This window comes from Marmota monax, unplaced genomic scaffold (genome assembly GCF_021218885.2).
Source record: "Marmota monax isolate L192 unplaced genomic scaffold, Marmota_monax_Labrador192_F-V1.1 WCK01_AAM20220418_F8-fsc00005, whole genome shotgun sequence".
NCBI classification, from domain to species: Eukaryota; Metazoa; Chordata; class Mammalia; order Rodentia; family Sciuridae; genus Marmota; species Marmota monax.
This window is the reverse complement of record NW_026692254.1, coordinates 27338352-27354417: the sequence shown is the minus strand read 5'-3', so window position 1 is coordinate 27354417 and position 16066 is coordinate 27338352. Positions and strand designations below refer to the sequence as shown.

The following is a 16066-nucleotide window of genomic DNA, read 5'->3' as shown; positions in this document are numbered from 1 at the left end:
ACCTACACCTACCACTGCACCATACTGCCTAGAAGGCAGGTGGGCCTGCTTTGTCCTCTCTCTCTGCTCAGCTTTCACCCTCTACATCTCCCACTGGCCCCATTCTCTGTGGCCTAGGGAGAAGGTGAGCCACAGGTCTGGATTTGCTAGGCTGTCATTGCATCTGGGATCACGTTTATAATTTCCCTTCACCTCTTTCCATGTCCTGTCCAGGCGGGTGCTCTCTCAAACTCCCCTGGGAGCTCAAGGAGAGAGGGCAGGGAAGAGGGGATGGGGCTGGCCTAGATCCCAGCCCACGCTGGCTTCCGCATGGCTAAGCAGGGACTCCGAAGCAGAAGCACACAAAGGAGGGCTTTGATACATCTGCAGCCTGAGGCCTCTCCCCTCTCTTCCCCCGTGCTTCACTTGCCCCACTCTGGGCCTCCCGTGAGCCCGATTTAATGGGAAACTGTGGGCGATGAGAAGTTTCTTGTGACACACTAATCCTGACCTGCTGACTGGGCCACGCCCCCAGCTGAGGCAACCTTCAGACCTCCAGGGCATTCAGGTACCAGGTGGCCCCAAGGAGGAGCTGCTGACCTGGCAGGTAAGTCAGTACTAGGGGACTGTCTGAGCCAGGGAGCCCTAGACAGGGGAATCAGGGATGGGAACCAGGGACCACATACTGCCCTGCCTGTAAACTGAAACCAGATGGCTCTTCTCCGGTTGAGCCATACCAGTCTGATGGCAGACTTAGTAAATACAAATACAGAATGCTTAGTTCACTATGAATTCAAATGTACAACAAATACTTTTTTGGTCTAAGTATGTCCCAAATATTGAAAATTTTGTATTTTATATGGTGATCCTAGGTGGCAGGGAACCATATCAATATGAAGTGAGGGACGGGCATTTTTCACTGTATATAATTAATAAATAAGTATTTTTAAAAAAAATCAAAGTTGAGGGCTGGGGATGTAGCTCAGCAGATGTTGCTATCCCAACATCTCGGGAAGCTGAGGCAGGAGGATCACAAGTTCAAGTCCAGCCACAGCCAATTTAGTGTGACCTTGTCTCAAAGAATAAAAAGACCCAGGGATGTATCTCAGAGGTAAAGTGTCCCTGGGTTCTATCCCTAGTACCAAAGGGGGAAAAAAATAAAAAGGAAGAAAGAAAAAGAAAATAAACTTAAAAAATAAAAGCAAAGTTTGTTGCTTGGGCATGTTTAGAAAGAGTTGCTAGTTGCTGCATTGACTTTAAGTCTATATTTTTAAGAATTAGTATTTTTTTTTAAGTTGTAGATGAACACAATACCTTTATTTTATTTATTTTTATGTGGTGCTGGGGATCAAACCTGGTGCCTCACACATGCTAGGCAAGCGCTCTACCACTGAGCCACAAAAGCAGCCCTAAGATCTAGTATCTTGTCCTTATGATCCCCTTAACAAACTGGGGATGTCTAGTCACTAATCTCTCCTACTTGAGTTCCTCAGGGCAATTGTACTGGCCTGTCCATTCCTGTTCCAGAAGACCTAAGAGGAACATGGCAGCATTTCAGTCTTTCTGTCTCTGTGCCCACACATGTAGATGTCTATCAGCCAAAGAGATGATTTACATTTGGTTCCTGTGGTAGATTCCAGTCCCCACAACTCCCTGCCCTTGCTGGGACTGCAGAGCGGGAGGGGCAGGAGGTGGGAGACCCTCAAATATTCCTGATAATCCTCCAAGTCTCTTTGTGCAACTTAGGATAATGTTTGGTATGATGTTAAGAAAGGGAAGAGGAGCGATGTTCTAGAGCGAGACACCTTGCTGGGCACATTAGAGAAATTATAGTGTTTTCATGAGGATCCTGTTTGGTGGGTACTGTTATTATTCTCAATTTGCAAACAAAAAAACTGAGGCTTAGTTAGATGGCTTGCCTGAGGTTGCGTAAGTGGCAAAGGACAAAGCCTGTTTCAAATCCAGGCCTAAGATACCAATTTTTCTAGGGAGTTTGTCTGGAGATGTCTTGGTTCTCTTGACATAAGACAGACTTGGTATGGGGCAGGCATAGGTTCAAGTCCCAACTCTACCACTTAGCAATTGTGAGTAGGTAACTGAACTGACTGATGGAATGAGGTCAGAGGCAGCAGCAGACAGTAAAGGATCCTCAAAGGTACCTGGGACATCTGGGACATCTAAGCAGAAGAGAAAATCTGGGAACAGAAGAGCTGCCATCAAAAGTTCCTAGTGGGGGCTGGAGATATAGTTCAGTTGGTAGAATGCTTGTCTTGCAAGGCCCTGGGTTCAATCCCCAGTACAACATTCACACACACACAAAAGAAGTCCCTAGTGGGGAAGCAGGGTGGCATGTGGGCACTGCTTGTGTATACATTATTTAATTATACTTCCAATCTTTCCATCCCAACAGGGAACATCCAAGACTGAGGTGAGATTCCATAACTCTCATGTGGGAGAGACGGAAGAGGAACCCAGGTCCAATTTCTCTGCTTCCCCAGCTGCCTCTCCATGCCAATAGAAGTCACAACTTAGATTTGAGTCCTGATCCTGGCTATTTTGGGTTGTATTACCTCGGACAAATCACTTAATGTCTTAGTCCTGTTTCCTCCTATATAAAATGGGAATAATAATGCCAGGCCCTGAATCTGAGACAATAAATCTGAAATTATTTAATGCACCACAAAGTACTGAACACATACCCAGAATAATGACCATGTAACTTCACCAGCACTCCTGAGAACGAGTATGCTGAGGAAAGGGTCAACCACGAGGCTGGGAAATTTCTGGGGTACCCTTTGGGCTAGGGAGGAAGAGCCTCAGAGGCAGTAGGGATTGTCTTAACCTGCTGTGATCTGAAAGAGATAGGAGCCCAACTCCACTTTTTTCCTAGCTGGGCCAACTTAAGGGCTGAGGTTTGAGGCATTTGTAGGTATGCCACTTCCTAGAGCAGTGCTTCCCAGCATGTGGTCCAAGAACCTTCTCCTTCAGAGCCACCTGCAGGAGTCCCAACCTGGAAAGCCCTGGGCCCTGCCCAGACCTCCAATCAGAATCATGGGGGTGGGGCCCATGCAGCTGCCTTTCTAACAAATGCCCCAGGCAATTCTAATGCACGTGAATGTTTGAGATCCACTGTTCTGAGACAATTGTAGAACAGACTCTCTACTGCCACTGCAGTGCTGACTTCCTTTCCTAGGACCAGAGTGTGAAGCAGTCAGGACAGAGGAAGCAGGAAACTCTTTTTTTTTTTTTTTGCCAGAGGACTCAGCGTCTTTCAGAGGCAATATGACAGAAGTGGTAAGTACCCTGGGTTCTCCTTCCCTTTTGCCCTCTTTCCATCCTTTGCTGCTTTTCTATCATCTACACCCTACAACTTCTCTGTGGGCCCTGGTCCCCCAAAAGGGAAGGGGCTTACCAACAATCCTGGGCTCAAAAGTACTAGTTTAGGGTCTCAGAAGTCCTGTTTGCCTGGCTCACTCAGGCTGCTGTTCCTAACTCTTCTCTATCCAGGTGGGCACATTCCGCATGGTCCCTGAAGAAGAACAGGAGCTCCGGGCCCAGTTGGAGCAGCTCACAACCCAGGACCATGGGCCCGTCTTTGGCCTGTGCAGCCAACTGCCCCGCCACACCTTACAGAAGGTGAGGTGGTAGGTTTACGGTGAGGGCTAGCCTATGGGGGCAAAATGGGGTTGGCATGTGCATATAAGGGTTAAGGACAGGACAGCATCCTCAGTCCTATAGAAATGGTCTAGCTTCACTCTCCAGGTCATCCTGGACCTGATAGATTGAATTGTTCTAGCAATCATTTTAGAGTTCAGGGCTACAGCAGCGGGCAGATCTGCATCCAAACTAGTTGAATCCAAGACTAGACTTGAGCCTCTGGAGTCAGATATGAGCAGCGCTAGTTTGAATGTGGCCCTTGTGAATAAGCATCCAACTGTTGCCCCACTGGACAAGCAAGAGGACTGAGATCTGGAATCTGACCTGCTGTGTGATCTTGAGCAAATAACTTTCCCTCTCTAAGTCTCGCCTTCTGTAACTATGAAAGATGGTTGTTGGATTGGCTCAGAGATCATCAGACTCTGCGGAAGTTGGCAGATTTGCTTTGGGGTTATTGGAGAGGGTGAGAAGTGGCTGAGCTGTGCCTGGGCTCCTGATACCCATCTCTGCATCTCTGAACATCTCAAAGGAAAAGTATTCTTAGGTCCCTCAATTTGACTCGGTTTCCCCTTACGCTGATCAGGGAGAGAGCTGCCTGAGAAGTGGGAAGGTTTCCTATCTTTCCCAGCAAAGGGAAAGAAATGTGCAACTGTGGGGGAGAGGGAGGAGACAGGGAGGCCTCTGCTGGGGAATCTTTGTTTTTAAAAAGATCAGAATTAAGTCTGGGAGGTTAAGTGTGTGACTCAACAGGAGTAGGGAGTCTCATCTCCACTCCTGTGTGAATGACCTTCACTCCAGCAGCCCTCAGTCTACTCATTTGAGAGATGGGATTAAGAAAACAACCCAACCAGGTGCAGTGTGCACACATGTGATCCCAGCAACTGGGGAGGCTGAGACAGGTGGATCGCAAGTTCAAAGTCAGCCTCACCAAAAGCAAGGCACTAAGCAACTCAGTGAGACACTGTCTCTAAATAAAATTCAAAATACAGCTAGGGACGTGGCTCAGTGGTCGAGTGCCCCAGAGTCCAATCTCCAGTACCACCACCACCCATCAAAAAAGAAAGACTGGGCTCAGCAATTTAGTAAGAACTTTCCTCAAAAATTGAAAGGATGGGGCTGGGGTTGTAGCTCAGTGGTAGAGCACTTACCTAGCATGTGTGAGGCACTGGGTTTGATTCTCAGCACCATATATAAATATATGGATAAAATAAAGGTCCATCAATGTCTAAAAAAGTAAAAGAAAATTAAAAGGTCTGGGGATGAGGATGATAAAGCACCCTTGGGTTCAATAATCCCCGGGAAAAAAACCAAATGAACAAAATCTAAACATGATGAGTTATGGCAATGATTAAAAGGCATAATTCATTTAAAGAACTTTACAGAGTGCTCAAAAACGGAGTAGTAAGTGTAGGAGTTACTGTAGAACTGTAGGAACGCTTAGACTGTTGGCCATATCCTGCGAACAGAGCCAGGATGAACGGTTTCTCCAAACACCATAAATTGAGAGGAGGCCAGTGCAGATGCTGCCCTTGTGGACCCCAGAGGCAAGTCTCCCACGGGGTGAGGCGAGCCTCATTACATATGCCCTTCTCCCCTGTTTTAGGCCAAGGATGAGCTGAACGAGAGGGAGGAGACTCGGGAGGATGTGGTGAGAGAACTGCAGGAGCTGGTGGAGGCACAGGCCTCCTCTGGGGAGGAACTGGCCGTGGCGGTGGCGGAGAGGGTGCGAGACAGGGACAGCGCCTTTCTTCTTCGCTTCATCCGTGCACGGAAGTTCAACGTGGGCCGCGCCTACGAGCTGCTCAAAGGTGAGATGTGCGTGGTAGAGAGACCGTGGTGGGGAGGTGGGAGGAGGGCATGAGGAGGGTGTCCATCTTTACCCAGGCACCGTGAATGTCCTTTCATGCTGTGGGTTTGTGCAGTGGGAAAGTCACTCTCTCAGCCTCCAAATCCTTCCCAGTAAAATGGGAATCTGTGTGTGAACTAAACAGCTTCCAAGATCCCTTTCAGCTCTGTCAGTGAATGAATGAATGAACGAATGACTATATCAGGACCAGTTTCTTAGAGGAATATCTTCTTTCCCAGACTTTGGGACTCAATGGAATACCAAATTTGAATGAGGGGCTAGGAGTGTGGCTCAGTGGCAGAGTGCTTGCCTAACATGCTCTAGGCCCTGGGTTCCACATCCCCAGCTTTGCTAAAAAAGAAAAAAAAAAAAAAGGATGACAGAGTGAGGAGTCTCCCCCAGGATTCCCCCCACCACCTCCACCACCACCATGATTTGGCTTTGGAATGCTCCAGAGAGTCATAGGTATGAGCTTCCCTCCTGGCAGTTACCTAAACCTAAACTTCAAGCACAATGGAACTAAGGAGGGCGCTAACCCCAGGGTAGTATTACCCTGCCCCTGCTGGAAGGAGGAAGGGTTTTCCTAAAAAAAAAGTCAAGTTTTTGATTCCTGGATAAGGAAGGGTCTGAGCAGGCCCTCTCGCTGCAGGCTGATTTTCTTTTTCTTACTTCTTCCTTCCTTCCCCAAATTTTAATTCAGTACCATGCTGTGCCAACCACTGTTTTAGGCCAAGGAATGCAAAACGGATAAGAATCCCTTGCCTTTGTAGGGCACAGGGGAGCACACCTGTGATCCCAGCAACTTGGGAGACTGAGGCAGGAGGATGGCAAGTTTGAAGCCAGCCTGGACAACTTAGTGAGACTCTGTCTCAAAATAAAGTAAAAAGGGGCGAGGGGTGTAGCTCAGTGGTTAAGCACCCTGGGTTCAATCCTAGAAACGCCCCCTCCCACCAAAAAAAAAACAAAACACAAGCATCCTCTGCCTTCATGGAATTTATATTCTAACTGTGGAAATGAAAAATCAGATAAGTAAAAGCATATAGATTATTAGTGATAGGGACAAGGAGAAAAATAAAGGAGGTGGATAAAGTGGTCAGGAAGCCCCCAGTGCAAAGTGTGACCCTAAGAACATGAGATGTTTGGGAGAAAAGCAGGGAACAACAAGGCAAAGGCAAGGTGGTGGGATGTGACTGGAATGTTCTGGAATAGTGAGGAGGTTGGTGTGGCAGGCACCAACCTTGGCAAATGCTCCCCGAACACCTCTTCCAGGTCCAGCTTCTCCAAAGCTCATGTTTGGTGGTGCAGATAGCCACAGAGGCAGGGACCTTTTCAGGATAGGTGAGGATGGAGTTTGTGGACAGCGGAGGTGTTAATGGAATCAGGAATGGCCTCTGCATCTTCCTTGGGGTTTGGATTTTATCTTTGGGGCTTTACTACAGCCCTGTCTACACCCCCACTCAGCTAACTCTGAGCCCAACTGAAAAACCTGTGCCTTGTCCCCATGGGAAAGAACATAACCAGCAATAAACATCCCTGTGTTTAGGACACATAGTTTACACCCTGAGTCTTGTTTGATTGCCACACCATTTGGTGAGATAGGACAATATTATCATCCCATTTGTTGGAGAGGAAAATGGAGCTCAAATAAGTTGAGAATCCTGTTCAGCTACACACAGGATGTGGAGGAGCCAGGCAGGAGCCCAGGTCTTCTTCTCCCCCACTGTGTGCCCCCCTGGGAGGTGGGATGTATTAGGGTGGGGATGGCTCACTAAGGGGGCACTGGGTTCTTTTTCCACCAGGCTATGTGAACTTCCGGCTGCAGTACCCCGAACTCTTCGACAGCCTATCCCTGGAGGCTGTTCGCTGTACCATTGAGGCTGGCTACCCTGGTGTCCTTTCCAGTCGGGATAAGTATGGCCGAGTGGTCATGCTTTTCAAAATTGAGAACTGGCAATGTGAAGAAATCACCTTTGATGAGGTCAGTGGGAGCTCACCTGGCTCCTTCCCATCCTGTGGGTGAGCTGGGCTTCCTTCCCTTATCCTTGTCTCTAGTGAACCTTCATTCCTGATTCCTCAGAAGGCAAGGCCTATGGAGGGGAAAAGACAGGCAGCCACCTGTCACCTGGCCCTTCTGGTCAGGGGGGAAATTCCTAGGATGTGCCAGGGCATCTGGAAAGCCCAGGAGCTTTGCAAGCAGGGATCACTGGCCAATAGTACATGGCTGTCCCTGAGTGTCGCTGCCAAGTGCCAAACCGGGACAGCAGCTGTGGGCCACAAGCAGAGGGCAGCCCTGCCAAATGCTTAAAGCTGAGAGAAAGAGAACAGGGATTAGTGTACTGTGTGGGCTGGAAGAGATTCTGGAAAGTTCCATCCTATTTAGCAGCTTGAGTTCTTTGTACTCATATTATGTGATTTTTGTTTCTCTGAGCCCTTAAGAGGGCTGCCCTGAGCGGAAGAATTAAGGTCTATCTTGGGAGAACTTTGACATGTGCCACTAACGCTTAAATAGGTTATTTAAATTAGAAAAAAATAGTACAAACTCAATTTAAAAAATGTTATCTAGATATCCCAACACAACTTATTTAAAAGTCCATCTTTTCCCAATGACTTGAGGTGTCATACTTACCATAGTCTATATTTTCATATGTACTTGGGTCTATTTCTGGACTTTCTATTTTGTTCCATTGGTCTCTCTTTTTATTTTTATTGTGGTACTAGGGATTGAACCCAGGAACACTGTGCCACTTAACTATATTGCATTCCTTTTATTTTTTATTTTGAGACAGGCTCTTGTTAAGTTGCCTAGACTGACCTTGAACTTCTGATCCTTCTGCCTTAGCCTCTTGAATTGCTGGGATTACAGGTGTGCGTCACTGAATCTGGTCATACACAAGTATTTTTCTTATAAAAATAGGTCCATGTTGTTCAATGATAGACCATGAGCATTTTCCTGTCCTCTGCATCGTTTTAAACTTCTCTGTGGTATAAATGTACCATAATTTCACCAGTCCCTTATTGATGGACAGTTAGGTCCACTGGTTCCACTATTATAAGTATTTATGTTGAGTTAACCACTTTGGTGTCTATCCATGAATATAACATTCATTTTTGAGGGTATGTACCCGTAGAGGGGAATGGTCCTACATGGAAACCTGTGGCAAATTCCTCTAGTAAAGAATGTGCCAGGCTGGGGCTGTAGCTTAGTGGTAGAGTGCCCATCTCACATCTGTGAGGCACTGGGTTCGCTCCTCAGCATCACATAAAAAATAAATAAATAAAGATATTGTGTCCAACTACAACTAAAAAAAATTTTTTAAAAATGTACCAATTAGCTCTTCTTTCAGGATCTTAAACCTTAATTATCTTTGCGGGTTGGATCTTATGCCCTGTCTACTCTGTGCTCCAGATCTTGCAGGCCTATTGCTTCATCCTGGAGAAGCTACTGGAGAATGAAGAAACTCAAATTAATGGCTTCTGTATCATTGAGAACTTTCAGGGCTTTACCATGCAGCAGGCCTCCAGGCTCCGGACTTCGGATCTCAGGAAGATGGTGGACATGCTCCAGGTGAGGCCTTGGGACCTACCATATAGGAACCTCCACAGGTGGGGTCCTGAGAGGCTAGGCCTGGTTTCCTAGATTCATGGTGCTGGCTGGAACCTAAGATATTGACCCTCTAGTGCCATAAAGAATAATGACAACCACAGTTCCAACCACAGACACCTGCATATTGATGGAAAGTTTGCCAGGTGTACAGTCATTATGTCATTGGATCCTCCAGAGTGTTTTCCCCCTGCTTTTTTTTTAACAAACCTGGAAACTGAGGCTCAAAATTTTAAGTGACTTTTCTCAAGGTCACATGGTAATAAAGTGGTAGAGACTGGACTTGAAAACCCACACACACACACACACACACACACACACACACACATATATTTGGTACTGGGGATTGAACTCAGGGCACTCAACCACTGAGCCACATCTCCAGTCCTTTTTTATTTTATTTAGAGACGGGTTCTCACTGAATTGCTTAGGGCCTCACTAAGTTGCTGAGTCTGGCTTTGAACTCGACATCTTCTTGCTTCAGCCTCCTGAGCCACTGGGATTACATGCATGTGCCATCGTGCTCAGCCTGTTTGTTTTTTGAGATAAGATCTTGGTAATGCTGCACAGGCTGGTCTCAAACTTCTGGGCTTAAGTGGGCCTCCTACTTCAGCCTCCCCAATAGCTGAGACTACAGGTGTGCACCGCGATGCCCAGCTTAATATTTATTTTTTAGTTTTCGGCAGACACAACATCTTTGAGGATCGAACCCGGGCCGCACGCATGCTAGGCGAGCGCGCTACCGCTTGAGCCACATCCCTAGCCCGTAATGCCCAGCTTAAACCTACATTTTCTACCTGGAATCCCAGGCTCTCTGTCCATTATATCATGCTACCTCTCTTTGTGAATTTACCCTGAAGAAGGGATATCACCAACTCCCTGATGGCTACTCCTATATATACTGATGTGTCAGCCATCCTTTCTTAGAGCTATTTTAGAGCTATTCTATGTGTATAGGGAGAGTTGAAGGGAGGGTTGTCAGAAGGGCGGAAGGACAATGAGTAACGACCACAGTGTCTCTGTGGTCTATAATAGTTTGCAGTCCACTTGATGAGCAAGTGGGTCTGAAAACACTGCCACTAAAAAACCAAGCAAGTCTACCATTTCATTTATTTTTTAATTTTAATTTTTAAAAATATTTTTATTAGTTGTTGATGAACCTTTATTTTATTTATTTATTTACATGCAGTGCTGAGAATCAAACCCAGTGCCTCACACATGCTAGGCAAGTGCTCTGCCACTGAGCCACAACCCCAGCCCCCATTTTATTGTTCAATTAATTGTAGTTTTTTTTTTGTTTGTTTTTAAATCTGGGGGAGAGGGTTGGGCATGTGACTTCTGGTGCTTCCTACCTGCCACTTGGAGCCTCAGTGAAGCCGGGGCTCCCTGCTGGCTGGCCTTCCATGGGGTGTTGGACTAGTTGGTCCTCATGCCATGAGGAGAGGCAGTCCCTGGGGTAGGGGGTGATGGGGAGCTTCTGAAGTCATTAGGACTGTGGGGTTGGGGGGGTCTGAAAACACTCTCTGTCACTGTAGGATTCCTTCCCAGCACGGTTCAAGGCCATCCACTTCATCCACCAGCCGTGGTACTTCACCACCACCTACAATGTGGTCAAGCCCTTCTTGAAGAGCAAGCTGCTTGAGAGGGTGAGTGCATGGCCTGCCCAGGCAGGTGCTGGTGAGCTGGTGAGTGAGTGTGGGGCTGGAGCAGGAAAGAGCTCACGATACAGGAGGGGCGAGAGGGCAGTGGGATGAGGACCCCACCTGAGCCCTTCTTAGACTGTGCCCTGTTCCCAAGCTGAGTGGATCCCCCTGATTGCACAACATGGAGGACAGTGGAGAAGGATGTCACCAGGCAAGATACCACGATGCGGCTTTATCCCTCTGTCCCTCTCCTGCCCTCATCCTTCATCCTCAGGGCACTTTTGGCTTAGCTGTCTTCCTTGCTTCCCTGCAGGTCTTTGTCCATGGAGATGACCTCTCTGGCTTCTTCCAGGAGATTGATGAGAACATTCTGCCAGCTGACTTTGGAGGCACGCAGCCCAAATATGATGGCAAAGCTGTGGCTGAGCTGCTCTTTGGCCCCCGGGTCCAGGCTGAAAGCACAGCCTTGTGAGGACATGTCCTGCCATTTGAATTGTAGTTAGCATCCCTGGGCCTCTCCTCAGCCACCCTAGGCCTCTCTTCAGCCACCCGGGCCTCTCCTCAGCCACCCTGGGCCTCTCCTCAGCCACCCTGCACCAAGGCTGGGAAAGGGCCTCCTGAGGTGACTTCCTAGGATTAGGTGAGCTCTGATGTCACCGTTTCCCCAAATTTGGGTCAGGGCAATAAAGCAGAGGGAATTCCCTTGGAACAGAAGAATTCAGGCAGTTATATCTCCATGTGCCTCTAAAGCTATGGGACAGTGACTTTTATATGAGGTTGCATTTCAAAGATTCTAAACAGGCTTCTCAATAATTTTTTTTTTTTGTAACAGAGTTTTTCTAGGGTCTGTGAAAACAGGCAAAGAGGCTGGGTTAAAAGCCTCCCTCGCCCATACAATTAAAAGAGGGAGGATTTAAGTTCAAATGATTTAAGTTCAAATGGAACACAGTGACCGTGGTGACTGGTTGACAGGCAAGGGGTTTTCCACAGAGAAATTCAGGGTGGAAGCAGCCTCAGAGCAGCTTCATTCTGGGATGACCTGCTCCCCTTGGCCAGGTGCAGTCTGATGTGTGCAATGATGGTTAGGAGCTTGGACCTCTTCCCAGGGTGGCAGTCATGTCCTCATCTGTCCTCCTTTCCATACAAAAAAACTGTATCCCCTAGACCCCTTGCCTTGATGAATGGTTTTACTTAAATTTACAGGTGATAATTTCTCTGAGCATACTCTCAGTCCTCAAGTTACACAGTTAAACTCTTCTTTGTTTTAGTTTCAGGCACCTTGAAGTCATGAACTTATTAAATCTGCATGTTCTGACAAATATAAATGCTTTCCTCCTATGGAATTGTCTTTCCTCCAGTGCTTAGAGATTTTTGAGTGTGTGTTCATTTTTGTAGATGAGAAGCCTCTGCTGAGCATGTGACTTCCTCTGGCTCATCTGGCAAAGGGCTCCCAACCATTGACAGATAATTCTCCTAAGATGCTATATTTACTTTCCCAACTGGAAGCAGACACTCATTGCTATTGTCTGGCTAGTGGTGATAGGGAAGGGTTGACTGGCCTGGTTGCAACCACTGAGGTATCCCAATAAACCAAATCAAGATTTGTCTGCCCCAGTTGGTGGAGTAACCTTACTCCTTGCATGTATGAAGCACATTTGATGCTCTACCCACTGTTTGTGGCAGGGCCTTCCACTTGATTTCACACCTTCCAGAATTTCTCTTATCTATAATGAGGCTATGTACATGTAAATGTGAATGTACATTTATATATGTATGCATTGATCCATTTTTCCATTCCTAGGTTTGTAGTCTATGCTTATTACCCAAGTAACTTGTAACTTCTTCTTTTTTTTGGGGGGGTACTGGAGATTAAACCCAGGGAAGCTTTACCACTGAGCTACATCCCAAGTCCTTTTCAGTTTTTATTTTGAGACAGGATCTTGCTAAGTTGCTAAGGCTGGCCTTAGATTCGCAATCCTCCTGTCTCAGCCTCCCAAGTCACTGGGTTTATAGGTGTGTGCCACCAAATGACAGTAATTTCCTTCTTTATAACATTCACAGTCAAGATGGGCACAGTGGTGCACATCTGTAATCCCAGGCTGAGGCAGGAGGATTGTGAGTTTGAGGCTAGCTTTAGCAGTGTAGCCAGGGCCTAAGCAACTTAGTGAGATCCTGTCTTTAAAAAAGTGGGGTGGAGCCAGGTGTGATGGAGCACACACCTAATCCCAGAGACTTGGGAGGCTGAGGTAGGAGAGTTGTGAGTTCAAAGTTAGCCTCAGCAATTCAGCGAGACTTTCTTTCTAAATGAAATACAAAAATGAGCTGAGGATGTGGCTCAGTGGTTAAGCACCCTTGGGTTTAATCCCTGGTACAAAAAAAAAGAAAGAAAGAAAAAAAACTGAGATTGGGGTTGGGGATGTAGCTCACTGGGAAAGCTCCTGCCCTGGGTTCAATCCCCAGTATCCTCGCCCCCAAAATCGCAGTTAACAAGCAATGGTATTTACACAGGACTTCTGAACTGGAGGAGGAATCAGCAAATTATTATTGTGGGTAGAATGAGAGGCTGCTGACCAGTGAGGATTTTCCCTCAAGCCCCTGCTTCGCTACTTTTTAAAAGTTGAGCCCCTCCTCCCTTTCAAATCACTTTGATGTGGAGTCTTGGCATACAAATTTAAACAGAACAAAGCTGGTTAAAGGGGGCACTGAAGCTGCTGAGCCCCCTTTAACCAGCTTTGCAGGATTTCCTAGGAACCTCTGGCACTAAGAAGGCATTTCAAGTACAACAACCTGGGCAACTGTGTCCCAGGGGCAACTGAGTCAAATGGTGACAATGGAACTGACATCTGCCAAGATGGAGGGCACTGGTGACCCTTTCAGGGCTGTCGCTGGCACAGTTGGGGTGGGGATGGGCCGAGTTAAGGAATTTTTTTTTTTTAATATTTTTTTTAGTTGTAGATGGACACAATATCTTTATTTTATATCTTTATTTTTATGTGGTGCAGGGGATCAAACCCCATGCTTCATGCATGCTAGGCAAGCAGCTCTACCACTGAGCCACAATCCTGTCCCAGGAAATTTTTTTTTTTTTTTTTTTTTTTGGTGGTTCTAGGGGTTGAACCCAGGGCCTTGGGCATGCGAGGCATGCACCGTACCAACTGAGCTATATCCCCAGCCCGAGTTAAGGAATTTAAAGGAATGAAAGCTGGGTGTGTTGGTGCATGGGGATGCACCAGAAGAGCCCTTGAACCCAGGAGTTGTGGAGACCAGCCTGAGCAACATAGCCAGACACTATTTAATAAAGTAAAATAAAACAAAAAATTAAAGAGGTGGGGGGAGGGAGGGAGAGAGGAGGAAAGGAAAGAGGAAGAGAAGCGGAGTTGTTGCGGCTGGGGATGTAGTTCAGTGGTAGAACACTTTCCTAGCATGCCTGTGGTTCTAGGTAAGATCCCCAGCACCAAAAAGGGGGGATAAATTGTAGGAAATATTTTTTATGTTCTCCATATATATACTTCTAATTCTTTTGAAAGAGTTATATCCAAATCTAAGGGAACCAGTGGTTGATCCTGTCTGCTGACTCCCATCTCTTCCCTATCCCCTAGTTGCCAGGAGCCCTCCTGGTCACAACCAGGCCGTCCTGATTTGTGGCAGTTCAGAATTTATAGAGTGGTCAGGATGGAGAGAAAGCGGCAGGCAAGTGCTAGCCAGGAGGCTCCTGGGTCAGCCTTGGATCCTACTTAAACTCTAGTATCTGAGGTTCCTCTTAAAGTTAGCAGGGCTGGGGGACCTAGCTCCGGGTTCTTTACCATAGCCTGGGGACTCTGTGTGACAAGAAAACCCAGTAGGTTTCTCAGGGAGAAGCCAGAGGGTTGGGACCCACTGAGCCTGCTCTGACTGTGAGCCAGCACCGCCCCCTGCTGACCCTGCCTTGGCACTGCCCCTTAGGCAAGGAGGGGGGCTGGCTGGCCAGATCTTTTCTAGGAAGGTGGTGCCACCACCATTGGGAGAACATGGGTGAAGATCACGAATATTAAAATATGACATACTCAGCTCCCACAAAATCCCAGCTGCTTATGTGTGCAAGTCCCACACGTGCTTCTTTCCCACCTGACACGAGAGAGAGAGAGAGCGCACAAGTGGGACAGCGAGCATAAAAATACTCCTGAAAGCCACAGGAAGCAAGAATTTTATGACAACCATTTGGTGCCCAAGTGACTTCCTTTTGGAGACATCTGGGGTGAGGCAGGGATTCTGCTGCAAACGGCAATTGGAGCAGAATGCGAGGGTGGAAGTTTGTGGCAATGTATTGCTGCATCCCCACATAGCCCCTTGGAGGACTGAAGACAGCAGACTCTGGAGGCCATTCATCCAGGTGTGGGTAGAGGTTTCACTAGAGAAATGTCCTCCAAGCCTCAGAGAGTCTCTGAGCAGGATCGGCCCCGGCTCATATCCTTGAGTTCACCAAGTTACTGGAGGAGGCTAGTGCTGCCTGGTAAAGCTCCTGGAAGAGGTGTGTGCCTTTATCATAGTCAAGCCAGCTAGGAAAAGAGGTGGACAGTCATCTAAAGGGTGAACTGAACCATTTCTGATCCCACTTCTATAAAACTCAGCAGTGTTGGTTTTGGAAGCTCAGTGGTTCCCCAGGAACCTCACCATTCACAGATCATCTGTTTAGAGCTCACTAGCAATGCATAATTGTAGCCCCACCCTAGATCTACTGAGTCTGAACCTGCATTTTTATAGCAAGACTCCCAGGGGATTGCACATTAAAGAGCTCATCAAAGCTTCCAAAGCAGTGGTTTGCAAACTTCCTGCCAGTTGGAATCCTCTGGGGAAGCTTTAAAATTATTTCACCCTGAGCCCCAGCCACGGGATTGGTTCACTTGGTCTGACATACAGCCTGGCCATCCATATCTTTCCAAGCTCCCCAGGTAGCTAAAATGTGCACTGCTAAAGCACTGTGTATAGACATATGGAGAAGGTGAAGATGTGGAAGCTGGTAAGTTTTTTATTTTTTAACTACTGGGATCGAACCCAGGGTGCTCTACCATTGACCTACATCCATAGCCTTTCTTTCTTTTTTAAAAAAAATATTAATTTTTTAGTTTTAGGTGGACACAACATCTTTATTTTATTTTTATGTGGTGCTGAGAATCGAACCCAGTGCCTCACGCAGGGCTAGGTGAGCGTGCTACCACTTGAGCCACATCCCCGGCCCCATCTTTCTTTCTTTTTTTCTTTTAATTTTATTTTTTAGTTGTAGATGGACACAATACCTTTATTTTTATTATTTTTAAATGTGGTACTGAGGATCGAACAAAGTGCCTCCCATATACCAGGCAA

At 47.0% G+C, this 16066-nt stretch overlaps 1 protein-coding gene across 2 annotated transcripts; it reads left to right on the top strand.

Moving 5' to 3' along the window:
• The first annotated feature begins 346 nt into the window (after nucleotides 1-346).
• Nucleotides 347-12051, top strand: Rlbp1 (retinaldehyde binding protein 1). Of its 2 annotated transcripts, none has more exons than XM_046439403.2 (9): nucleotides 347-586; nucleotides 2390-2407; nucleotides 3236-3273; nucleotides 3487-3615; nucleotides 5240-5444; nucleotides 7282-7460; nucleotides 8889-9047; nucleotides 10619-10729; nucleotides 11040-12051. In XM_046439403.2, exons 3-9 carry the CDS (start codon nucleotides 3262-3264, stop codon nucleotides 11196-11198), a joined length of 954 nt encoding a protein of 317 aa, XP_046295359.1. In that variant the 5' UTR covers nucleotides 347-586; nucleotides 2390-2407; nucleotides 3236-3261; the 3' UTR covers nucleotides 11199-12051. The 2 variants fall into 2 exon arrangements, with proteins under 2 accessions (XP_046295359.1, XP_058433838.1); XM_058577855.1 differs by having other exon boundaries at nucleotides 3173-3273.
• The last annotated feature ends 4015 nt before the right edge of the window (nucleotides 12052-16066 follow it).